This window comes from Phodopus roborovskii, unplaced genomic scaffold, assembly GCF_943737965.1.
Source record: "Phodopus roborovskii unplaced genomic scaffold, PHOROB, whole genome shotgun sequence".
In the NCBI taxonomy this organism is placed as follows: domain Eukaryota; kingdom Metazoa; phylum Chordata; class Mammalia; order Rodentia; family Cricetidae; genus Phodopus; species Phodopus roborovskii.
In genome coordinates this window covers 30,225,779-30,253,301 of record NW_026126525.1, presented here as the reverse complement: position 1 = coordinate 30,253,301, position 27,523 = coordinate 30,225,779, and the positions used below count along the sequence as shown (strand labels likewise).

Below are 27,523 nucleotides of genomic sequence, written 5' to 3'. Positions count from 1 at the left end.
TCTGATTGAATTGAATGTTGGAAGCAGACTTCACAAGAGCAATCACATTTTGTTGCCATCTCGAAGAAAGGAGCTTGAAGGGAGTCTCATATCCTTTACTACCCACTCATGTGTTCCTCTTGCCTTCATCTCTGCTAAGTTTTCCAAACACGTCTACTTCACATTTGCTCCTTTCTTGCCATGCTAGTCTAACCAACTGCCATTTTTGATTGCATGAAAGCAGCAGGCACCAGATCTCCCATGCTTTTACTCCAGCCCCTCTTCAGCCCATTTCCACAGGAAAAAAAAAGATATCAAAAGAGTCCATGTCCATGGGTTAAAATTTTCAAAATTATACTCCTTAATGTAGTCAACAGAATGTCAGCCAATAAATTCTCTCCCCCCCCACCACCTGAACTAGACATTTGTGACAGTTCAGCTATTATTACTAGCAGTGATATTTTAACTCAGGTTATTTCAGGAATATATATACATATTTGCCTTTTTCCAGTCCACTTTTAAAGAATTTCTGCTGACACTGTTAAATTATACCTCCTTCACAGTGCATTTTCTATGCTGCACCTCTGGCACAGACAAATTGCTCCTAAATCCCTATGTTACACAAGTGTCCATAGACTTATTTGTTATGACTCAGTCTTCTATAACCATCTGTAAAAATAGGACTTTTGGGGGGATATCACTTTGTCATTTAAAAATTAATAATTTAAATAATTAAAACTTGCAAAAATTTTCTCACAGATAAGGATTCAAATGCTGGATAATTAAAATTGCATAAATACACAATTATGAACTTGAAGAAGATAATCAGAAATTTGAACGAATACTTTTAATGTCACTTACAACTCCCAAATTTCAAAGGGCAGGCATGACCATCCATAGGGAAATCCACCAGTCTCATGGGACACTCCGCACTGATGGTGAGTCTATCATGGAAAAATGCAATGAAGTAAAGTTAACCCCCTTTTTAACATTACTATTACAGATTCTTATGATGGAGAGATAGAAAACAAGAAGGAAGGGAAGGAGGAGAGAAGTAAGAAAGAGAGAAGTTGTGGATAAAGAATTCAAAATGAAAAATCCATTACCTCATTGTGTATAAAATAGTGCCATTTCTCATAATTCTAAAAAGCTTATTTGGAGCTGTCATGTTATGTGAGACAGATTTCTTTCCATTCCTGAAGAAAGTATCAGGGGTCCAAACTTTGGTGACCATCATATTGTTCAACCTCAAAATTTCAATGGGACCATCATATTTTAGTCTTTTGTCAATCCATGTCTGTCTGAAGAACACATCCATTGTATATTCCTAGGGAAGTAGTCAAGTCACAGGTGACTACATACATATATATGTAAAAAGTAGTAAGTTCTAACCTCTCCTGATCATAAAAGACTACACCAGCGGAAAGTAATAGAAGCAGAGATTATCTTAAATCCCACAGAACAGAGAGTTTCAGAGTAAATATGCACTACAAAGTCCATCTTGACCCTTTCAGCTTCTGTATGCATAAGAAGTAACTCACCATAATCATTAGTTACTGAGGACTAATTACTGTAATTAAGTAAAAGCTGACAACACCAGGTAATTTGGCTGTACATATAACAGAGCAAATATCAGTTAATATGTAAGAGGTATTGCTTCATAATTGATCATAAAATTATAGGCATTTCTTTAAGATGAAGCCTTTTTTTTTTTTTTTTTTTTTTTTTTTTTTTTTTTTTGACACAGGGTTTCTCTGTATTGCTTTGGAGCCTGTCCTGGAACTAGCTTTGTAGAACAGGCTGGCATTGAACTCACAGAGATCCTGCCTGCCTTTGCCTTCTGAGTGCTGGGATTAAAGGCATGTGCTACCAATGCCCAGCTGAAGCCAATTTTTAAAATAAGACAAACTTTGTTTTCAAAAGTGTATTAAAAATTACCTATAGGGCTTCAAACCATTAGGAGCCTCAGGTCAAGAAAAATGTAGTGTAGCCTTGTCATTATGTTTATTAGGTACATATATGAGAGCATAGTTGAAGGGATGAAGACATCCGTATAAATGCTGGCCTTCTTGCCCTGCTTATGCATGAAAGGGAAAGGGTAGAATCAGAGGGTGGAAAGCAAGCAACTGAGCCAGTGAGGAAGCAAAAAGGCTGTTAGAAATGTAATGTTGTGTACATCATTAATTTACTCATTTCCTTCTCTTTGGTAGTTTCCATAGAAGGCCTTGCTGTGGGGGTAGTACAAGGAAATACCTCTCTGCTGAGAAAAATTCCAAGTCAACAAATACTAAAAATGATAGCTCTACAATACAGATGGAATATCATGCTCTTTAGAGTCTTTTAAGTTTAATCAAGCATTCGCTTTGTGCAATTGACAACATAATAAATATTAATTGACTCACTTCTGGCTTATTTTCTTCAAACCTCCAAAGTGTCTCAGATACCTACCATTTCAACATCAGAAACAGGTCCAAAGCTGGTGACATATATGTCAGTTTTCACTTCTGTAACAGGACCTAGTAAGTATGAAGTAAATAGGTGTGAAAAAATAATTATCAACATCACAGCCTTGGAGGAATAGATATTTAATAACTGAATACAGATATGAAATGTCATGTTTTTACATGCATTCTGAATTTTCAGTGAGATAATGAATCTCTCAAAAACAGAAAAAAGGCTAAAGTTCAGTTTAGAGTGCATCCAAATCAAGCTGAAAGTAAAAAATAAAGAAAGAAAAGCAGTGTTTCCTGAGCAGGCAAATGGACACCCCCAATTACTTACCAAGAACCTGTTTCTATATAGATTCATCAACCTGAGCACTGTAATAACAGGCAGTGCAGGCACACACAAGCTTTTAGCCTTTTTTTTTTTTTTTTTAAGAGTCCATCATCTGATTGGTTTCTAGAAAGAAGTGAGCTATTCAGAGGACAAAGCAGCAGGATGCAGGAGTGAAGAGGACCAAAGCTGAAAGGAATGGGTCTTTGGGGGTTGAGGATACTTGTAAATAACTCCCAAAATGGTTACTGTCACCTTTAACAATAGGAACACCTTCCACTGGTGATTGGGATCCAAGGCAAGGTCTTCTGTCAGTTACAACCATTCATGCTGCACCACCTGTTGGCTGTCTGATCTTCAGCAAGTTACTTAACTGCTTGCTTGATTGCAGCACCCACACCTGTCCCACAGAATTTTTATAGCAATCAAATGGAATGCTGAGCACAGTGGCTCCTTCCAGCTAAAACTCATTCCATGTTACTTTCTCTCAGCTGCAACTGAGATTCTCCACTGTCCAAATGAATCTTGATTATGAGTGAGTAAGTATGTGCACATTTAGACCAGAGGGAAAGGTAAGGTCGTGTTGCCTATATTGTTGACGCAGAAAACAGACAAAAATACCACCACTTTCCATGTTTAGCAATATGCTTTAAACCTAGAAATTTTTGTAGTTCAGATTTAACTCATAATCCTTCCTAGTTTAACAAGTTTAATTCAGCAGTACACCTTCCAATGCAAAGACTTGAGAAAGTATTAAAAGTATTATCTGTAAATCACTTTCTAAGGACATAAAATGTTCATAATGTGTTCAGTTGTGACAGTAGTTATTATAGGTAACTCAGCATTTACCACCCATAAAAATATAAAAATGGTTTCCCCCTTGAACATTATTTCCTTAAATTATGATTTTTAATGCTGCATGACCAGAGGCTACATACTCCATAACTCAATATTATAGCATCTTGTATCAAAATAGAATATCACTTAGATGCAGGTTTGGAAATTGTATTTATGCCAAAAATGGCAAAGTGCAATTGGTGTCACTTAAGGCTCTAACTCTGAATTCAGCCTCAAGAAAATGAATCCAAACATTTCTCCCTCTACAGGCTGACAATTAGGCCACACAAGACAGAGAAAATGAGGAGGAATGAGAAATTATTTATGGAATAAGTGTCCTAAGGAACATGGGTTTTAGAAGTATAAGAACAAAATTACAGCACATGCTTTTATTTTTAAAACATATAAATGCACCTCTTTCAAAGGGTAGAAGTTAATTAAGTTTTGAATTGAATGAAAAACTAAAATCAACAACAAAGGGTAATAATAAGTTCATTAAAACCAAATTTGTCCAGAAATAAGTAATTCAGGAAGCAAATACTTTTTAACTTTTTGAACTCTAGGAGACAGAAATTTTACTCAAATTGGCTCGAAACCATTGTCATTTCCTTAGCAACAGTTTGCAAAGGTATCAGAAAGCAGAAATGCTGTTATTACCAGTGAGTACTCTGGGAGACAAGCATATATAAACAACTTGGGTTGACAGTGTCCTAACAAATAAGCTGTTTTACCAGATTCTTGGTAAAGCAAAAGTTACTTTGAAGATACATTTAATGCAGTGTTGGTAAAAAGTTATAGGAGAAGGGCCTACAGGTTGGTTAAGTACAGATGATGGCAGACCTTCAGATCTGCTGACTTACTAGGAACAAGGTTGGACCCGATGATTAGCAGTTTTCTAGAAAGTTACAAAAAGAAACTGTCCAATTTACTGTTGTTTACCAACATCCACTAAAGCCATTTTCTATACTATATTTACAATAGTTTTCACTGAAATACTGATACCACAGGTGTGCCAAGAGAATGAGAGTGATGTGGGTATACAAGAGAAGTATTAGAACTATTTTTTCTTATTAATATATTGTCAACTGTATGAGCCTATGCCAATTCTGTGGCTATAATATCCCATGATAATAAAATACATTTCAAAATTCTTATCTACCTAAATTCTACTGCTTTTGCAATAGTTCCAAAATACTGTTCTATGTTCAGAATTATAATCTCAGTCTTAGTGTGTGACATTATCTGGCATTTGCTTATAAGATTACATTGCACTTTAAGACTGAGTGAGATTCTAAGTGCACCTGACTAGTAAAGGGATGTTTTTTAGGACATCTACTCAATAATTATTTACAGGAGCACCAGCTACATGCCAGGTTCTAGAGGCGTTTCCTGCCTCAAGGAAGAGTCAGAAAATAAACAACAAAGAAACAAATGAAAGCACAAACATATTTCAGAATGGAGTGCAGGCAAGTAAGAAAAGATTCTTTGAAAAAAATTTCAGGGTTGTGTTCAGCACTGCTTCTTCAAAGTACTGACTTTCAAACAAGTCTGGAGCACAAACATGAAATGGAAGAGCTGGAACAACAGCCTGTGACAAAGGGGGACAGTGGGAATCCAGTTTTCAAGGACAAATAAAGAGACCAGTGGGATAAAGCAAAGGAGGATACTGATAAGAGATTGAAGCCACACAGAGAAATAAAAGCAGGGTACCATGAACAGAGCATCCACCTACACCTGAGCCCCTCCCCCATTTTTAATGGCATCTTTTCAGCAACACATAACACATGCTACAGTGAATACCATTTAAACAGCAAGCAATAGGACTTGCAGAATGACAGCAAATGGCGCAGAGGTGGAAATGTAGATTGCTGTGGACTGCACTATATTCCCCTCACATTCACATGTTGAAGTCCTAACTCTCAGTATGTACCTTCTAACAACTATTTTAGAGATAATGCTCTAAAAATGTAATTGCATTAAAATGAGATCTTTTTAGTGGTACTCAATCCAATATGAGTGATCGATGGCTTTACCAAAAGAGGAGATTAGAACACAGAAATGCACTGAAGGAGAACTATATACCAACACAGATTAGACAACCATCTCCAGGCCAACGAACCAAGCTTAGTTATGTCTTGATACCCCAGAGCTATGAAAAAGCATTTTCCTTATATTCACTGGACCCTGAGCTTTTACTTTGATATTAAATTTAGCTCTGACATGAACGTAGGCTTCAGTAAGAAGTTCGACTTGTACCCCAAAAATACTGACACACCATCAAAGGCTTGAAGTGAGGGAAAACGTGATTGAATTATATATTTTAAAAAAATCACACAGGCTCTTATATGAAAAATAAGTTAGAGGTGGCAAAAAAGCAGAAAGGGTCTCATAAGAGGCTGTTAACCTACTCAAGGTAACAGGACCAGTGTACAGAATGGAAAGGGAAAGTGGAGAAATCCAGTGGCACATTTTGTGTACAGTAGCTTATAGTAGATGGTTTTTTGAACCAAGGTACAATGAGCAAACAAAAAATTATTGTAAAATTAAGCTCTAGTTTTATGCCAGGCAAGATGCTAATTTCATTCCATATGGCATTTCATCTTTATTACATCTTTAGAGGGTGCTATCATTACTATTATGAGAATTTTGTATATCTGGAAACTGGGTTCACAGAGACTAAGACAGAGTTCTAACTCTTCTTCTCTGCCTTCAAGATGTGTTCTAGTTTCACTATATTATGTCATAAAATAAGTAACCAGTTGTCATCTAGCTAAATATGGAACTGTATTACACTATCTTGATTGTGCATGCTGATATACCTACATCCTCTTTGTTCAACAAGAGGTTCTAAATTATATTCTTGTAGCCCTTTGCATCTTTCTTCAGAGTCCTTGAATCTGTGTTTTCATCATTAGCAGTAGGAAGGAAATCCCAGTCCCTTTCAAGATCCAAACTAGCACAGCACTTTGTAAATATGAGATGCTAACAATTGTTTCTAATATCATCAGTCATGACTTTTCAGTGCTTCTCACAATTTCTCAAATGTGAGACATGTGCTACATGAACTAAGCTAAAAATTTTCCAAATTAAAGCAGAAGCTGTCTGATTTATATTTGTATGCTCCCATAGAACTGATTTGTCACCTGAAATTAATAGGTCTCTGATAAATCACGTGTCAATGAATAATGGTAGTTATACAATTAAGAAAAATTCTTAGGGATACTACTTCTAATGCTACTATTTAGAATGTTCAAGTCAACCTTGCAAAGATCATAACTGTATAAAAACTGGAGAATTTGAGCTTGGAAAAACTTCTTCCCACAATACACTCTTTTTTTTTTTTTTTTTTTTTTTTTTTTGTAAAAAATCCTACTTCTTTGGTAATGGGAAATTTTTAAAGTATTTTTAAAAAATCTTTCTGTGAGGTTACTCCTTTAACCCTGAGAGTCTGTTAGGCAAAGAGAGTGAGTGACATTCATCAAGAGTCAGTCACACAACTGTTATATTAAGTTCAGGAAAATGGTTTTATCTAACTTGATGGAAAGGCAATTAACAAACTATCAGATAATACTCCACTACTTATTCAACAGTCAAAGACTTAGTTAAAGGACATCAATGCCCTTTTTGATCTCTGATAAAAGTATACAATTTGCTGTCATATATCTCAAAATAAAAACCTGATTAACTGATCTGAGAACTAGTCAATCGTAGTTCTCCATATTGTCTCTCCAGCAATTCTCCTTAGGAAACATTACTGTTTTTCAGCCATCCATGTAATGCACAAACTTACATCTTACAAAGTGCCAATGGTGTTCAAAATCAGAGAACTTAGGCATAAAGCAACAACACTATAATTCTCAGGGAAATAATAGAGAAATTTCTAATTTGCTTGAAATCAGCAAGTTGTAGAACAGTACTGCATTTACTGAATATTAAACGAAGACAACAGATACCCAATGACTTCATCAACAAAGCAAGAAATAGCTCAGAGTTAGATATATTTCTTTGACTTAAGACACATTAAAAATTTGTACCTTCTACATGTTATGATCCTTCTATCAACATTCACTTACTTGATAAACAGTAAATGTCTTCAATAACAGAGGCAGAAAGTTCAATACAATATGAATAAACCATGAACACAAAATTTATAAAAATAAAAAAATCCCTGCAGCCAATAAAGATTTTAAAAGACTTTCAGTGACACTAGAACATGATGGAAACAATAAATATTAAAATTCTCTCAAAATAAAAAGCCATTTTAAACATTCCCATGGACCACACACACACAGAGACAGACAGACAGACACACACACACACACACACACACACACACACACACACACACACACACACTTTCCTGATGCTAAATTATGTGTGGATCAAGAATTTATGTTCATTGTAAAAGGGAGTTTAATTTTGTAAACTCACCATGGAAAAACAGTTTGGCATTATATCTTCAAGCTGAACTCCTACTTACACTAAGATCCAGAAAAATCCATTCCTTGATATATATGCAAAAGAAACTCTTGCACATTTACAGCAGGAAATTTGGGCCAGAATATTCACAGCAATACAATCTGGGAAACAAGCAAAAAAATCTACTGCCAACAGAGCAGACGAATGAGCTGGTTCTTATGCAATGCGAACATCACATAACAAGCAAAGGAAGGATCGATAGCACTATGCAACAAAAAGAATGCATCTTAACAATGCATCATTAAGTTTAAGACATAGTAAAAGTTTATATACAGCAAGGTAAAGACAAATAGCTGTTTGTTTTAAATGTACTTCAAAAATAAGGATAACCTAAAGCACCCATTAGAGAAAAGCTATGGAATAAAACAATGGACTAAGAGAGAGGCTCAAGAAGAGGAGAGGACTGAATAAATGTTTATAAAATTCCAAGTTCAAATTAGGGTCTGTTCCTTGGATTGGATGCCAGGTAATTGCTATGGTCATTATATTTTAATGAATGAATGGATAGACAAAAAGCAGGTTAGGTATGGGTTATAGTGGAAATGTATTATTAAACAAACATCATCTTGTGTACCCAAGGAGTCTTAAAATAAATATATTCAAAAAGGCCTAGAATATAAAGTAGCAATATTTAATGATAAACAAATCTAAGCTAAAATGTTTTTAGATGAAATCTGAAGACCCACTGAAATTTTACCTTAAACCACATCAGTTTACTAATATCCTACTATCTATATTTGACATGGTCTGTTTCAGGACTTACCAAATGGATTTGGATGTCCTTACTTCAAAGAAAATTTAAATATAGGACAGCACTAATATGTTCATTTTCCTATAAATTTGTGTAAAATGATCTTTCTTCTATACACCAGTTCTCTCCATTGCAATATGCATCTATATAGCACCTAGTCATTACACAAACAATTTATGATATTTCTAATCTCAAAAATATTTATTTTCATGTATTCCAAATATGTATTTCCACATTATTTAAAAATATCCTTTCCATATTTAAACTTCTGAAAAAAAAATCAGTACACTCTGCTCTAAATCTTTCCTTTCTGTCCCCTCCATCCTCTGTTGTTTTCTGATTCACTGAATTTTTTGTTTGTACCATGAGTTTCCCCCTAGCAAACCCATTATTCTCATTAACTTTTAAGACTATATTTTGTCTTGTGTTTTTAAAACAAAGTTCTATTTCATGAAACACATTAATACCTTATGTTTAATGTTTAGCCTGCATTCTCAAAGTGACAATTAGTGATTATGTCTTTTGCCAATAATAACTACAAAAAGTAGTATTTCAGAAATTTTTCAGTTGGTTCTACATCCTTCATTTCTCTATTCTTTTGTAAAAATGCCTCCAAGTAAACAACCACTGCCTCCCTTCCTCCTCCCATGCCCACCTACAGAACTGTTTTCCTCAAAGTTATCTAAGCCATACATACCACAAAATGTAGTGACCAATTTAAGCCCAGTCTGCGTTGATCTGTTTGTTGGAAATTATGTTTTTTTCCTAAAGCATACAATCTCTCTTTCTCAGACTTCCTGGGGAGAAAGTATTTCTCCTCTTTACATGCCTAATAACATTGGAGGCATCACAGCTCAGAGATCGATATTTGTGCCTTTTCTCTACTATCTTTAATCTCTTGGAAACTCTTTGGTCTTAAGACTTCAAATACCATGTGTGTTGACATACCCAATACCCCTAAATTCCAAGCTCCTCTGTACTTGATATCTAGAATCCACGAGTTTATCATGTACACATGCAAATCCTTCATCCATGCCTCTGCAGGTTTTCTGTTATCACCCTGACAATTGGATTACTTTTAGATAATGAAGTCAAAACTTTACTCTGCCTCATTTCTTTCATTTGTCATCCTTCATCTTAAGAAGCAAAATATAGGCACAAGACAACCAAGTCTGAGAAATTGACAGCTTACTCTGCCACTTGCTTGGACAAAGTGTTAATCATCACCTGCCTGACTGAGTGTGAAAAACTCCAAACCATCTCTGCTTCTTTCAGTTCTCAACACAAATTCCTAGTGAGCCTTATAAAAGATCACCAATCCAGGATGTGGCCCTGAAATGATCGCCTCCTGCTTTATCTGGTCTGACTCAAAATAAAAATAAAGTCTACAAGCATGTTGACAAATCTTTATACAACCCTTTCTTTGTTATTGCACCTTCTTCCACAGTACTTCCATCTGCACTGCAAAAACCCTGACTTCCAGCCATTACAGAATGGCATGCTCTCCAGAAGACCTTGCCCCAAATGTTCTTTATGATATTATCCCTTATGATCAATGTTCGGGTGTCACTTTAGCAACAAACCCTCCCCACCTATGTAGTTAAAAACGTGTCCCCCATGCTTTATGTTCATTTACATCAGACACACTGAATAGTTCACTTGTTTTGTGGCTTAATTTTCTGCTCTTTTACTAGCAATTGAGCATGGGAGGAAAACTTGGACAGTCCCCCATAAGTTAAAACACTACATTTGTTCAATTTCTCAGAATAGAAATCATGGAGCTATTTTTACTTCCCTTGATCATTCATATTAAATACATCATCATTTCTGTTGAATTAAAATCCCCAAAATATCTTCTCTGTCATTTACATCCATTCTTTCTACATCTACTTCATTCCATGCAGTCATCTCCTTGTAGAGAAGAAAGACAACAACAAAACCCTGAAACACAAAAGCTTCATCGTATGTCTCATGTTTTCCTCTGTTTCTAAATGTTTCCTTACATGTCAACCAGGCAGGTCCTTTCACAGTCAGTGACATCCAAGTTTGCTAAGAGAATCATTCAGGCCCCATTATAGAAAGGCCTTATAGAAAGGCCTTTTATAACCTGGTTTCCACTTACTCTCCTAACCCAATATTCTAATATTCTTGGCCCTACTTGAGAACAAGAAGGGTACCAAAAACCTTTCATTCTCAAAAATCATATTAATCCATTGTCTACTTTTTAACCTTTTATTTGCTTGCTTGTTGAGTTGGTTTCATTTTGTTGGTGGTGTGTTTGCCCAATAATAACTTTTCTCTTACTCCTTCCCTCCTGGCACCCTTTGCTGTCAACTTGACTTTCTAGGCCTTCATTTCCACACAGACTAGATTCCTCTCCTATTGTATTTTCTCTCATGATTCTACTAAATTATCCTGCAGTATTATCATTTATTCATTTTATCTTTGCTTCTCTGTCTCTTTATTTTGCTTGGTTAGAAGTTAAGTAAATGAGGGCAAATTTTGGCTCCAAATCTTGTTTTAGGAACCAAATATTACTCCTTTTGCATAACACTGTATTTGCACACTGGTATAACAAACAGTTCAATGAACAACTCTGGAAATGAAGTTTTATCTTTCTGTTCCTCTATTTGAAATACTCAATTTGACATTCAGTTAATAAAGCTGGTGATTTTCAGGCTGAGATACAGATCATCTGAAAATATCACTGTTAGGGAAAGACACAAGTTTCACCTAAATGAATATGAGTTTCCATGTTTTCTTCTCAATTTTAAATATTAAAGTTTGTGATAAAAAGATCTTATTTTTCTCTTGCGGATATTGTAACTACTTATTTATCCTTAACCAAATAACAAGATGTATTCAGGACAAGCTGACTCTTAATACATAGTATTATACAAGAAAGCCCCCAAAATGGACATACCCAACAGCTGAATGACTAAAGATTTGAAGATGTGGTTTGAATTGTGACTTCATCAATTATTAGTTTTAGTTATTTTGGACAATTCAGTGCATCTTCTCCCAGCCTCATCTCTAGCAGAGAAATGATGCCTGCCTTGAATTTCTCTGTTTCTGTAATAATCTTATTAAGTACTGTACATGAAGATATTTAAGACCACAAAGATTCCAAAGCAATACAGAGAAATCCTGTCTCAACACCCCCAAAAGACCACAAAGGACTCCAGTAATATGAAGTCCTTCGACAACCTTGCAAAATTGATGACAGTCTTTTGTTTCCATATCAGAAAGGTTATGGAAAAAGGTCTAAAGCAAACACACACACACACACACACACACACACACATACACATATATATATGGTTTTTATATATATGGTTTTTTGAGATAGGGTCTCTTTGTGGCTTTGGAGCCTGTTCTAGAACTAGATCTTGTCTCATAGATGAGGCTGGTCTCGAACTCACAGAGATTCACCTGCCTCTACCTTCTAAGTGCCACCTATATTAAAGTATTGATTATTTGAGATTATGTGCCCTCAAAATTATTATGTGTCCCTTAGATAAGCAAAAAAAAAAAAAAAAAAAAAAAAAAAAACTGGAAAGGACATGATTCTTAAACTATCTTCCTGTGGCCAGCTATGTAGTCCTATAAAGCCATACAACTGTGTTCAAAGTGGGCAAAACACAGAAGGAATGGCTTTCTACTTCCTTTGTGACAAAGTCAACTTGGTGCCACTTCTAAACAGGAACAACTATGTCAGCATGATATGGTCTGACTCATCAGAAGCCGAAAGAACTCTGCCCTTCAGAAGTCCATTCCAGCTTCTCTCAACTGTCCTGCTCTTCCCACCTTTCCCCTTTGCTTCCCACTCGGGACAATGTACAGGCAAGAGAGAGGAGTTCCTGGAGGGATAAAGAGAAGAGAAACATTTCAGTTCCCTTTATCTCCCCACTGCAAGCTGTGCCGCTGAGTTAAAAATACATAATTTGGTTTCCAAATCTATTTCAACCTCTGCCTGGCCTACTGAGTAGTCACAAACCAGCCGATTTCAATTCACTTCTTTGCTTTTAGCTTTATTTTAAATGGAACAGAGCTAAGTTGTATAAACAGATAAAAAGTAAATGTCCCACAAAGAGCAGAAATGGGATTAAAGGTAGCAGGAAGTCGATCCATATTTACAGTGTACCTTGGTCAAAATCTGAATGGTTTTCATCTTATTTTTAAAATGCCAAACTTTCCACAAAGTATAAAATGTCATGTCATCGATGGGATGAAAGTTGAGGCATATGTGATAACAGTAATGTTTCCATTATTTTAAGTAGTTCACAATTAACATTTCATGTAAACAAATAATCCACATACCGCAGGTGATAATTACCACCCTTCTGTCACATTTGGAATACTACTTGTTTACAGAGAATGGCCCAGTTCTGAAAAGTCAATTATCTGAACACAAATACTCATGAGCAGAATGAAAGACACCTCTGATATTGTGTTTTGTGGTAACTTCATTAGTAATTACTGGGTGACGCTCAGTGTAGGATAACTGCAACCCTGCCCTACAAAGGTTTAAAAAGATGGCCAGGTGAGTGATGTCAGTCATGATCACTCAGTAATGTCAAGTAAGATGACTGAAAATGGCCTGGAGATATTTAGCAGCATTGTAGCTGACCAGAATCTAGCATTCATGTTATAGTCTACACAGTGTTAGGGGGAAGAGCACATGATGAAAACTCTCCTTGCAGCAGATTCCTTTCTTCCTTTTTTATTATAAGTTGTCTTACAGCCAAGAGAACATATTTTTACTTTCAACACTTACTAATAAAGTCATATAGATCCAGCTATAAATTGTGCTTCATTTATGAATATTTAAACTACATATTTTCCTTACTTTTATATTTGAAATGTGAATCTTCTGGGAAGATAAAGCCTCTTTTATTGACATAATACGGTTTCAAGTGGTAACATACCATCTACAGCATTCTCCACAAAACTATTTTTGACCTGAAATGATAATTTCCTCGTCACCTATGAGAGCTCATACATTGACAAATGATTCACTTCTCTAATGAAGTCTCTTTTCAGATTTGCATGAAGGCAAATGTAGTGTGGGCAACCTATACCTGGAGAGACAACATGGAAAAAATCAGGAGAAACTTCCATCTTTCCCATCCACCTTTATCACTGTCAATATATAGAAACCAAAGGAATTCTCTCAGTTCTCATTTGCTATCAATCCAGAAAGGAAATGGGTTGGAATGCAGGAGACCAGATCACAGCCTATCAGTAATGTGCTATATGTCCATTCAGATTCTCTCTTGTCTTTAGAGCCCTCATTTGTGTTGTCTTCCTGAGACTCATCTCCCTATTTGATCCAAGTCTACTTTATCCCACAATTCTTTTCTCACTCTGTCCACAGTTCTTCTACCTCACATCCCATGTGTTCACCACTCCAGGATCCTATTTTATCTCTTCTCCCACTCTCTCCCTCCTCCACAGCCTCAATTGAAGGCTTAGAGCACCTCCCCCCCCCCCCATGCTTTAAGTTCACCTTTTACTCATCACTCAGTGTAGGACATCATCTCAGTCTACTGGCTTTGTCCTGTAAATACAAAATGCTACCTGGGTTCAAATCCAAAAACTCAATTTGAATCAGCCTAACTTCCCAAATCTGTCAACTGGGGATAGCAACAGCTTCTTGGAGTTGTTGTGAGAGTTAAGAATAATGTACATTTAAATGATCCAGTTAAAATTAGTTAAATAAGCAGTAATAATGTTTGTTACTTTTGCCATTCTTATCATTGTAAGCATATTGGCTACTTTAAGTCTGAGGCCATCTTGTTTAACTCATTTACAATAGAAACAGCAGGGACTTTGCATTCAGAAGAGGGAGCCAAGCAGAATCTTAGCAAGTCACTTTTCCCTGATGAAATGGACTGCTGGGATATCTGAGGTGAATTCTATCTGATTTCGGTGCACCCAATGCCTAGAACCAGGCTTGCCATATAAATACCCATTGAATATACAAAGGAAATATGGTAAGAGAACAAAGTGCTGTGAATGTCTCTCTATTGCGCACTTTACAGTTACTGATTGATGGAGGAAATAAAGCTAAACCCTTCTGAAGTATTAGAGGAGACATGTAAAAGACCAGCACCCCAAAGATAGTGAGAAGATAGTAGGGAAAGACTGGGTTCCCCAGAAGAAAAGCCAGCTTCAGCTTTGTGCCCCAAATTCCTGTCTTAGGTGGAACATTAGGAGAACCTTTGGCAGAGGGATGGACGTGGAAGGACAGAAGACCTGAGGCCAGCTGCCTTCGGTGCAACAATGTACCTGTGCAAAGTGGACAGACTCAAGGAAAGAAACTCCAAACTCAAGCTCAGAGAAGCCAGGCAGCCACAGTGTAGCAGCTGAGTTCATTTTTGACTTTCCATTCTCCCCCACCCTGCAGTCAGGTCTCAGGAGGTAATTAGTGTGGGGGAGGCCAAGCTCCTGAGGGGGCAGGGAGATGGGAAAGTACGGGTGGAGGCGGTCTTCTTGTCATAGGTCTCACTGAGGAGGGGGAGAGAAGAGGGGAAAGGCGCTCCAGAGAATGACTGGTTTTCATTTTTTGCACGTGAGGCGTACCTAATGATATTTCCACAAATAGACAAGCAGACCAGAGACGGACACACAGAACACACTTGCGTGTTTTGAAACAATCCATACCCCCAAATCCAGGACGCAGCCTGTTGTCATAACCATCCAGCAAACTGTCCAGGATACGGGTAAAATTTTCCGGGCACAATTTCTCGTCCTTTGCGTTCTGTCCTGGGGATTCGTTTAAACTGCAAGTACAAAAAATAACGGGGGTGGAAAAGACTATTTTAAGAATGAATGTGAGAACAGGTGGAAAGGGGTTGCCTTCTAGGGATAAGAGTCACTGGCCTTAAGCTAAAGGAGTGTTGGGGGTTGGGATGTGGAGAATCAAGATTGTCAGGAAAGGGCACCCCTGTGCAGCATGCACCCCAGGCTGCAAGTCCCCTCAGGGAGCCTGTACCCCAGAACCCGCGCTTCCTGCACGCTACTGTCCAGTGCTTTCCAAGTCTACTCCGTCAAGGGGAAGCTTGACTTCAGCCCATATATGATACCGAAAATGGGAAGATCTGGTTCGCTCAGGGAAGGATGAGGGGCTAGAGGGGTGCTGTGGATCTGGACACTTGTCCGCATTTCCAGTGCACACCTACCCTACGAACCCTCCCACCCGCCTCCCACCACCCACCCCTCACCCTCCACCCCCAAGAACTCACCAAGCCGCCTGGCACAGGAAGTGAAGAAGGGCAAGGCTGACCCCAGAGCACAGCGCGATCGCGGGCACCTTCTGGACAGAAACCATCTTCGCAACATGCCATACTTTAAGCCTGTTCACGTTTCCAGGCTTTCGAGATGCCCTGTGCAGGGTGCGAGGAGAGGGCAGAGAGGCTCCCGCGGCGTGCGCACACTCGCGCTCACACTCGCCCGCGCTCACACTCGCCCGCGCTCCGCCAGCCCAGCCGCGGTGGGCGTGTGTGTGCACGCGGCCAGGGGAGGCGGGACCTGAGCGCCCGCCCCCTCCCTTGCCTCTAGCGCCCAGTTCGAGCTCAGCTCCGCACCTTGTCGCTCCTGCACGCGTTGCTCACCGGTGAACTTGGGAGCTCCTGCCACGCGAAGCTAGGCAAGTTTTTTCCAACCTGTAACTCAGGGGACACGACCCACGGTCGTTCATCCCTGCTTCGGGTCAGCGATCCCACAACCCCAAGTAGGTCTCTGGCTGCAGGACAGGCGGACTTCTCTTTTCTGATTCCACTCCTTTCACTAGCGTTTTGGCTGGAAACAAAGAAGCGCCTTTCTTATAGGTTGTATGAGGGCTTGTCTGTGCCCACTGCAGAGAATGTGGGTGGAGAAAAGGGCGGGATGACTGCGTTTGTGGGGCGTGGCGGTTGGGGGTAGTGAGGAAGTGAGGTGAACTCTGTGTGGGGTACCTCTTTGGGACCTTGCCTTCAGGGGCCAGGGCGCTCTGCTGCTTAGAGACTAAGAGGAGGAGATATTCTTCCCAGTAACCTGGGTGAACTTCTGCCAAACTGTTGGGAAGTTACTGGAGAACACAGCCAAGGCATCTGTCAAGATACTGTTTTAAAGATAACAGATTTTCTTACTTTGCCCAGCCCCACTCCACAGACTCATGCCCTCCCTTGCCTCTCCACCCAGGAGCCATAGGGATAGAGACCTTAGACCTCTTGAAACGTCTTTCAGAATGGAACTGATGGAATTCCAGAAGTTGACAGCTTTAATAAGGAGCCAAAGGTGAATAAGAAGGCAGAAAAAGGCGAGAAAGAGAGGAAGGAGGGAAGGTGGAAGACTGAAGGGGGAAAAGGGTTGGAGGAAGGGGGAGAGGAAGGGAATGAGGAAGGGAGGGAGGGAGAGAGGGAGGGAGGGAGGGAGCCAGAGAAAGAGAGACACATACACAGAGGTATTGTTTCCTTCACAACTTGAGAGGGAACCCTAAGCAGGATACAGTTAATGTTTTATGGAATAATGACAAATATTTCAAACAAGCCTATTAAAAACACTAATTATTAGTCGAGAGGGGTGTCTTTTATATTAATATGGTGCACACTACTATTCCATATGATGGTCAGTGGCATAAGTAATTTCCATAATACTGGGTCCCTGGAGGGGAACATCATTGTGTTCTGTTTAGAGTGCTAATGACTTCTTCATTTTTTTATGACTAGTGGACTGCTAACATATGGAAAACTAGAAAAGTTTTGGGATTTTTTTGTTTAATTAATTTAATCTCCTAATAATAATATTTTTCTTTCCAAAGGAAAACAGTGTAAATAACTATGAGCTCCCAAGGAAGTCTGCATTCTGAATTGCTGGCTTGTGAAATTTATTAGACTCCCATCATTCCATCTCTGACATACCCCTCCTGTGGACTGTAATCTCCTTGAGTCTCATGCTGGGTGTTTGTCATTCATCTGTGTATATCTCTCATTACAACACAAGGTGCATGGAATATCAGTAAATATAACTGGAAAAATAAATCAGTGACTTCCTTAGTCAGATATCTGTCTTATGAACTCTGGTGAAATTTAACACCTGTCTTTTAGAAAAATAATGGAAGAATTCCTACATAATGCAAGCATGGCATGAAAGCATTATCCATGCACACTCTCCATACATTGTATATAGCAATATATAGTTATTACTACAGTAACTACTGACCAGCAATGAGACTGCTATATCACACAGTAGTTCAATTCCTAATGATTTCCATATGGTTGTATCAACATACAGTCTCAGCTACAATGTATGACCCTCCCCTAATCCATGGTCTTTAACAAACTGCACCCATAAGAATTCATGATATCAGTGGATACTATTGTCTAAGCAAACTATTTTGCCATGAACTTAATTGTTTTGTAAATATTTAAAAATGAAATAAAATTTGGACAATGCTTGCATCTTAAAAACATCTGTACATAAAATTTACAAGGTGTCCGGGCATTGGTGGCACACACCTTTAATCCCAGCACTTTGGGAAGCAAAGACAGGTGGATCTCTGTTGGAGGCCAGCCTAGTCTACAGAGCTAGTTCCAGGACAAGCTCTAAAGTAATACAGAGAAGCCCTGTCTCAAAAAAAAAAAATTTACAAAGTCAGCATTTTAGGGATTTTAAATTATTATAGATAGTACATTTATCTATAATTGAGTTTGTCACTGATACATTGCTTTTGTACTTAATGGTCTCTAAAATCCCACAGTAATTCAGTAGGAAACACTCTATTTCCAATATTAACTTTGTTATAAAAATTGTTATATAATTAGAAACCATCTTATTTTTATTTTACATATCAATCCCAGTTCCCTCTCCCTCCCATCTTCCAATGCCACCCACAACCACTATCCATTCCCCAGGGAGGGTGAAGCCTTCCATCATCAAAGTCTGTCATATCATTTGTGAGAGGGCCTATGCCCCCCCCTGTGTATCTGAGAGAGTATCCATGGGGAATGGGCCCCCAGAGTCCATTTGTTCACTAGGGATAAATACTGGTTCTACTGTTAGAGGCCCCATAGACTGCCCAGGCCTCCTAGCTGACACCCACATTCAGAAGGCTTCCTAGCTGACACCCACATTCAGGAGGCTTCCTAGCTGACACCCACATTCATGAGGCTTGGTTCGGTCCAATGCTAGTTCCACAGCTTTACAACTGGGGTCTGTAAGCTTCCACTTTGTCAGGTCAGCTGTTTCTGTGGTTTTCCCCAGCCTGGTCTTGACCCCTTTGCTTATCCTTCCTTCCTCTCTACAACTGGATTCCAGGAGTTTGGTTCAGTGCTTAGCTGTGGATGTCTACTTCTGCTTCCATCAGCTACTGGATGAAGGCTTTTGATTTATATGAAAACCCAATGTTTTCTAGAAATAGAAAGAATACATTTTAAAGGCCGGTGAACTCAGTAGCAGAATTGTCAAATAGTCTGTCTGCTGCTTAGTAAATGGTTAATAACAGAGAACAATTGTTTTACTAGATCTTGAGTAATTAAATGGCTTCACAGCAAGTTTAGAAGTTGTAATGATTAATTTTCTAAAACACCATGACCAGAACAACTTACAGAAGATTGATTCTAGGGGAATATAGTCCATAGTGGGAAAGCAGAGAGTTAGCAGGCAGAGCTGGAAGATGAGAGCTCACATATTAAACCTCAACTAAGAAGCAGAGAGCTATTTTTGAAAACTGAAAATGACATGTCTTTAGACTCATACCCACCTCTAGTGACATACTTCCTCCTAAACATCCCAAACACCACCAACTGTGGACCAAATGTTCAAATGCTAGAGTCTATTCTAATTAAAACAACCAGAGAAGTACTCTAAAAATTCATAGTTGTGTGTATGTGTGTGTTCTATACAGTTCACATAGAGTACTGTCAAAATAAATATTCCCTTAATCGTGCTAGTAAATTCATGTGGTATAGATGTATATGAAGAAACCAATAACTAAGTCATGCATAACTCAGTGTCAAGTGGCAGTAGCTAGTGGGGAAAAAAATTAAGCACCATCCACAGATACTGAAAAAAATTGAAGTTGTTGTCAAGTGGCTATATAATAAATACAATTCTGTATCTTGTATTAAGAAATCTGTTTATTTTACAGACAATTAAAATGCCCCAGTTTGTTCAAAGGGAAGCATTTAGAATATTTTTATTTGTTAATAGTAGAAAATTATAAACAAATCAGTATTTAGTGTTGGAGTTAATGAGGAATTATGCTGTAGTAGACATGGGGTGCTATGATATAACATTTGCTTCAATTATAATCTGAGGTTGGGTTATGTAACTTATTGTTTTGGAAGCTTAAAATTCCAGTAATATAGCCTTGACTCTAGTAAGGATCCTGTTAGCTGCATTACAACATGGTAAATTGTATCTTGATAGGAGCTTATTAGCAGGAAGGTCACATGTTGAAACAGGAAGCCAAAGCAAACTGAGGACAAGCCAGACTTACTCTATTTTTTTCTCACTCTGTCATAATAACTAAGTTCTTACGAGAACTACCTTAATCTCTTTGAAAGATGATGCCTCTAATAACCCATGTCTTAGAATAGGCTCCTCAACTTTTCAAGGTTCTAACAATCTTACACTCCTGGGGACCATATTTTGAACATACAAAGTCTTAGCAGTTCCAACTAAAGATTATACTTGTTAAGCAATTAAAATGAAGAAAATAAGATCCATCCACCTATAGATATTTGTCATAACATATGCAAAATAAGACACAGAAAAATACAGCAAAATGTTCATTTAAAATTAATAAAGTGAAAAATAACATTGTAAATTGTTCGTGGGCATAAATTGAGCAAATCTGCATGGAAAGAAAAACCACAAAATTTTAGATAGGAAGTATCTGGGAAAAGAAAGAAATGAATACTGTAAAGTGAGGATCATTGCTTGCTTCGAGTATATAATGCCTTCTTTCATTAAAATTTAAATGTCTGAAGGAAATATGGAAGATGTTAACCTTCTGCAGATGCAGTAGTTAGGACTTAAACATTCAGGATTTCCTGTTTTTATTGTTGTTTTGAACAACTGTTGGTATGCAGCAAAGCAATAGAAAACTTGTGTGTTAGAACAGTGATTTTTGATGGGTTCTCACAGCATTTATCATGTGTCTATGACAATTCTCCATGGAGGTCCCTCATACTGCTGTAGTTAATCAGTGGCACATTTATCTGTTCAGGGTAGTCAACATTGCTTTAGATTTACATGAAGGACACCCAGCTGGGCTACCTGAAACAGCTGGGGAGGGGTTGGTTATTATTTGCATCACCTCCACCATTTCTCTCTCTCTCTCTCCTATCTTAATTAGATTTGACTTCCTTACAGGATGATGGTCTAAGGTTAGAGACAGTCCTTAGATATTATGTGTCCTCCCCAACAGTCAGGATGAAACTGAGAACTTCTTAACAAAACCTTCAAAACACATATCATCTTTCTATTGGTTGAAGCAGGTTATAGGGTCTAATAGATTTGTGCATAAAGGATTCACAAAGAGATAACTATTGAAGGATACTGGGTGGCCATCTTTGAAGAACACTATGACTTTATATACTTTTCAGATGTCTACATCATCCCACAGGAAAATAAAAGACAAAAACTAAATACCTTTTAATGAGTATGATGGTTAATTCTGGGTCAGCTGGGAAAATAAAAATCATAGTACACATATATTTGGCAAAATACTCTTAGATGTTTCTACAAAAAAAATTTTTTTGGATAAAATAAAAATTCCTCTACAGCCATCCCACCTTGAATGAGGCCAATCTCTTCTGATAAGATTAAAACTGAAGTCATTAGACACTGAATAAAACACATTGCCTTCCATGCTGAGGCTGTGCCTTGTCCAATGGGTTGGAGTCTTTGGCACTGACAGACTACCTTGGAAGAGGAATTCCATTGTGGTCTTAAGTTGCAATATTAATTTTTTTTTTATATCCAAGCAGCCGGTATATCCAGAATATTCAGCTTAGGTTTGAACTTTACAGCTCAAGAGTTAGTTCCATTGTTGTTAAGACAGGATCTCCCTATGTAAGCTCAATGTATAAACTAGGCTGACCTTGGATTCTCAGAGACTCACATCACATGCTTCTATCTACTTACTGAGTGCTGAAATTGAAGATGTGCACCACTGGTCTGACATGAGTTGGATCTTTAAAGTGTGCATGCACGGAGCTGGATAGATAGCTCAATAGTTAGGAACTTATTGCTCTTTCAGAGATCCTAGGATCCATACCCAGCATCCACACTGGGTTGCTTTCAACTCCTTGAACTCCAATTCTAGGATTCCAACACTCTCTTCTGGCCTTTTGGGCATGTCATACTCAGGTACACACACATTCATATAAAATAAATAATTATTTTAAAAAGTGGATGGGTTATTGAACGTTGTTAGATAATAAAGTAACACTTTATTTCTTCTATTTCTTTGGAGAACAGTAGCATAAATGATACAGGATTACAGATTAAATATTCATCTAATCTTTTAGGTTTTGCTAAAATTTAATGTTTTAATTAAATTATACTTTTCTTGCTTTTCGATTGCCAATGATTTGTTCCAAAGATATGCTAAATTTCTATAGAAGCTTGAAACTTATAGCAGATTACCCTCTCATTTGTCTTAAAATGATGAATTTTTTGAAATAGGCAAGCTCTCATGATATAGGAGCAAGTATAAGTATTAAACATAGTTTAAATTCTAAACTACAGTTTAATTTCTAAAGTAGTCACATATTTTAATTTGGTCTCTTTGATATTTTTGTTTAATATTGTTTCTGTATTATAAAATCGTAGAAAGTAAAAACTGCTAGCAAATATAAGCAAATTATTTTAACATAATTATTTAGTGCAAAATTTAAAATGTATATTTTAAGTATAACAAATGGTCTATGACTTTTCAAAAAAAAATACTGTTTTTTGGACTAGAGAGATGGTTCAGTGGCCAAGAGTGTTTGCTGCTCTTGCAGAAGACCTGAGCTTGGTTTCCAGTACCTACATAGGTGACTCCAAATTGGGGGGACACCCAAATTCACACATATACATTTCAACATGAAGACATCCATGCAAATCTTAAAACCCTACCTTAAACCTCTAAGAAAACAGGTGACCGTACATGTTTGGCAATTAAACAGGTCCAAAAAGCAAAAACATAGTATTTTCTGCAGTTGTATTGTAAGTATTTGCATAGGGCATGATTATTCTAGCAGCTTAAGGAGTGGCTTGATAGGATCAATACTTCAGAAATATTCATAGTCAGAACGAAATAGGAAATCAGTTTGAGGTTTTCATGCATGTTCACTCATCATTCCATACACAAACATTTTGGCATTTTAAACATTTAAATAACAATAAGAAAAAGCCTTTTATGCCCTTTTTTTTTCTATTTTCACTTCCCCCCCCCAGTGGGGGTAGGCAGGGAATACAGAACCTATAAAACAAGTCAGAGGCACATAAACTAAACAATCTGACTATTGTCACAGGTGAACCGCAGCCTACCATCAACTGAACAGAGTTATCAGAACCAAGTTTCAACACAAAACCCATGAAGTCTGAATACAACCCAGTGGTGATGTGTACAGCCAGATTGCTCTTCATTACCATCTGGTGGCTACTGTGTGCAGTGGCATTACCATAATTTTAAAACAGAGTTAAAAGGATTGGTTGCCATGCTCAAGAACAGAGAGAGCTTCAGCACAGTTGACAACATGAGAAATATGATAGGATGGGCATAACAGAAGGATCCTTACCATCAAAATTCAGTGTCTGAAAATCTCATTCACTAGAAGCGATACATAATGGGTAAAAGTTCAGCATTTGATAAATAGGGTGCATGGACAGCATGAAACATTACATCACTTCTATTTGGTTTATAACAGAAAAAAAAAGTCCATATGTTTTTCTTAGTGACAATGTTCAGAATCTACTAAAGCCTCATGTGTCATTTGCCTTGGAAATTACCTTCTGTTTTACCTATCTGTAAAATATCATCTATCTTTAAATTTTAGTTTAAATAGCACTTTTTTTGAGAATCTATGACCACCAGCTAAGGCTTATGTTTTGGTGGCTATTGACAGTTGTTGAACATCTGTCAATCATTCATTTACACAATAATCTCCTGTAATGATTGACATTTCCAACAGTGGGAATGGTGCTTTATTTATTCTTTCAGGACTTGAGTCCTAAACATCTAACATATGCTTATAATAAGGAATGAATCCAGGAGGAAGCTCACCATTATTTAGAGAATTTAAATGAAAGGAAACTTTGCTTCCTTCACAGATACTAAAGCAACTATACAATTTGATCTGGGGGGATGAAAAAAATCCATATTGACCCCGCATACTGTATATCCACAGATATCTTACAACTTCAAAGTCAAATGTAACCATAGAAAACACCCTGTTGTACCACATCATTTAAAGGGAAAGACTGAAGCTCTGTTGAATTACTCACCCTCCCCCCCCCATTTCTGTAATTAAAAAAAAAAACTATCTGAGGCTTTGATTCCCAGATTTAAACTCTTTACACAATTTTCTCTTTTTCAGAGACAGTCTTTCCTCACACTTAAGGCAATTCTTCTGCTTTAGCCCCTCGGGTTCTGGGATCACAGTGTGTGCCAACATAACCAGCTCTAAGATTTGTATTCTGAGGGCCAGTGAAATGGCATAGCAGGTAAAGGTGCGTGCTACTAAGCCTGGAGAAACCTGCATTCCATGCCTGGATCTCATAGAGTGGAAGTAGAGAAACAAATCCCACAAGTTGTCTTTTGGCCTCCACATAGGCACAATGGTGTTACACCACCCATGTAAACAGAGACCCACAACCACCAAAATAAGTGTGAAATTAATTTTAAAGGTTTTATTCTGCTGTTTTGATATTTAATTTAAAAATGCACTTAGCTCTGAGGAAAAGTTTTTCCTTAATATTATGTGTCTATTAAAAGATTTTAATTCAGCAGTCAAGTCTTCCCATCAAGTTCTGGATCCTAGTACTGGAGACATTGTATACTTTGGCCACAAGACACAGATATTGAAGCTGGAAATGAATTGGAAACCTCCTGTGGCTAACCCATAGTACCAGAAATTTTGTGCAGGGTGCTGGGGTAGAAAGATCAGCAAAAATTTTACCCAGTGCAAATACTTTGAGCTATAATAATGAACTACCAGGGAAGAAGTACCCACCAGTGCAACATGGAGGTACCAACAGCTTTTTAATTGGAATTATGGCCCCCACATAGTCAGGAGACTGTGGCTGGAGAACTCATAATCAATCACAGAACCTATGTTTACCCCTGCTGGGTCTCAGTTAGAAACCATCGCTTCTGAAATCACTCCCAAACCTGTGTTGTAACTAAATCTTAAAGTAGGTGAGCTGCAGGTTATGAAGTCTAACCATGTCACTTTATTTTAATTCCCATCTACTCTGTTTAGTTGACAGATAACTTCTAGTACTTTCACTCTTTCCTATTAACACAGACAATCTCTTTTAATCTTCCTTTTTAAGTAATGTATTTGTAAACTACACATTTTCTGATTTGGAGTGTTACCATGTGTTTTCAAAGTTACCAATAAAAGAATAACATCTTTTAATTTTGCCTAGATGGGTGAAATGAGATGCCTTTTTCCCAACTTGTTTCAACAACTTTTGAGAATGGAATGCATTCAGTTGGATTGTTTACAAAACACTTACAATGAAGAGTGTTTTTCCTTTTCCCTGTCATATCAAATTAGGAACACAGATATTGATTTTCAGTTGGGATCATTCTGGAAAAGTTTCATAAGGCTGTTGTTCTGTCTCTAGGGGATGGTACTTGGCATATTATATTGCCATTTAATTTTGCTAGGCTGAATAGCCTCACAAAACCACGCTAATAAATATTGGAAAATGTGTTAAATTCTCCATCTAAAATTATAAAGCTAGAACTCTTTTGTGAGCCCAGTAATATGTCTCGTGTCATGAATATAAAAGCATTCTGAAAGCAGACTGTTTCAATCATTTTAATGCATTGATTGAGCTATGAAAGGTAATTGTCCAATCGTCTTACTTTTCAAATTTAAACTTATATCACAAAGCATTAAAAATAGGTTGGCAAAAGTTTCTACAAAAACATGTTGTTTGTACTTTGCTTCTGCTTAAAAAACAAATCAAAATTCTATAATTCGCGGACCCAAATAAGAACATAGAATAAGTGGAATAACTAGAAAAAAGTTTAGCAAGATGACAGATTTAACCCAAATATGTCAAACCTTGCATTGAATACAAATATAAATAATGCAATTGAAAGCAAACTGTGGCTGCATTGAGGAATAAAACAAAGCTCAAGTATCTGTCACTAAGAAGAGACTCACTTTAAATGTAAAGACAGGCTACTTTAGGATAAAGCATCAACCATGTTGTTCCTGTATTAGCATAGACAGTACCTCATCTGTAAGAAATATAAAGAAAAAAGAATGTTACATATTGATGAAGATACACACTCACCTCAAGGATATAACCATAAATTTGAAAATGTTCACCTTTAAATTTTTTGAAAATTGTTTTTAGGTTTCTTTTTAAGTTATATACGTATTGGTTAGACTTGTTCTTGGAGAAACTACCTGGAAGAACAGCCAAGAATGGGGAAAAAATATGCTTTAGTTCATGGTTTCGGGGATTTCAAACCATTATGGAAGGAAATGAATGTCAAAACCTATAAGGTCATGATGTCAGGAAGCAAAAGGAGAGAATATCCATTCTAGACGATGTTCTCCTTTTCAATTTTTGTTTTATCTGGGATGGTACCATCTATATTGAGTGTAGTTATTTTTTGAATGACATTTCATGAGTAGACATGTAGAACAAATGTGTACTCCCTCTATATAGGGAACCAGTGACACAAAAGTAAGGATCCCGCCATTCTGAAGTTTGGAGAACCAAAAGGTTTCTCAGGGTGACTTACTCTGGTTTGATTGACAGTCACTTATAAGATGGTGAGAGATGCAAGGGGTTGCAATAACATAAGATCCAGCTCAGCCTCACTCTAGAGCTCCATGCAAGACTCTCAGGAGGTTGTTTAGTGGGAGATTCTCCTCTACTCTGAAGCTGTTTGTTGCTTGTGAAACGCTGCTGACAGCTCTTGTTACCCTGAAGTTTCAATTGTGCAGTCTTGTGGTTCTCGTTTATTGCCTGGACCTAAGAAGCTGCCTTCCTTCCATCAATAGGGAATGTTCAGTTTGGAAGAAATGCTACACATTCTATCCCCCCACCATCCCTGACAGCACACCCACCCACATATTGAGATGTATACCTAATGCTCCAGTTGACAATTAACAAGAATAATCACAGAAGGAAATGACAGTATTAGACTTTTTTCTTAATTAAAATATAATTACATCATTACCTCTGCTCCTTTTCTCCCTCCCACTCCTTCCATGCCCACCCAGTTGTAGTAGAGACCTCCCATTAGGTTTCACCTTTAAAATATCCACTCAATTTCCACAGTGCCAAATGGAGGACAGACTTCCTAGCACATGAAGCTCAGGATGTGACAGCCACAATTGTATCTTGATCTCAGTGGGAGACATTAACACACCACTCTGTATCTAATTAACAAATAGATGAAACAATTATGAACATATAGAAAATAATCAACAGCTCTGCTAACAAACTGGAGGTTCCTGATACAGAGGGATG

General features: G+C 37.6%; 2 protein-coding genes across 3 annotated transcripts in view; one reads left to right on the top strand and one right to left on the bottom strand.

The window, feature by feature from the left end:
* Gabra4 (gamma-aminobutyric acid type A receptor subunit alpha4) overlaps positions 1-16,397 on the bottom strand; it is a 72,555-nt gene extending 56,158 nt beyond the window's left edge. Inside the window, exons 1-5 of one of the 2 annotated variants that reach the window (XM_051198072.1) lie at positions 16,069-16,397; positions 15,488-15,606; positions 2,428-2,495; positions 1,086-1,306; positions 841-923 (exon numbers count right to left, since the gene is read on the bottom strand). In XM_051198072.1, the coding sequence (XP_051054029.1) occupies positions 841-923; positions 1,086-1,306; positions 2,428-2,495; positions 15,488-15,606; positions 16,069-16,154 (577 nt within the window). In that variant the 5' untranslated portion in view covers positions 16,155-16,397. Of the gene's footprint in view, positions 1-840; positions 924-1,085; positions 1,307-2,427; positions 2,496-8,022; positions 8,151-15,487; positions 15,607-16,068 lie in introns of those variants that run through there. The other variant, XM_051198074.1, reaches the window with a different exon arrangement.
* Gabrb1 (gamma-aminobutyric acid type A receptor subunit beta1) overlaps positions 16,394-27,523 on the top strand; it is a 455,282-nt gene continuing 444,152 nt past the window's right edge. The window contains exon 1 of the mRNA XM_051198076.1: positions 16,394-16,472. The gene's annotated coding sequence lies outside the window, so the exon portion shown is untranslated. The remainder of the gene's footprint in view (positions 16,473-27,523) is intronic.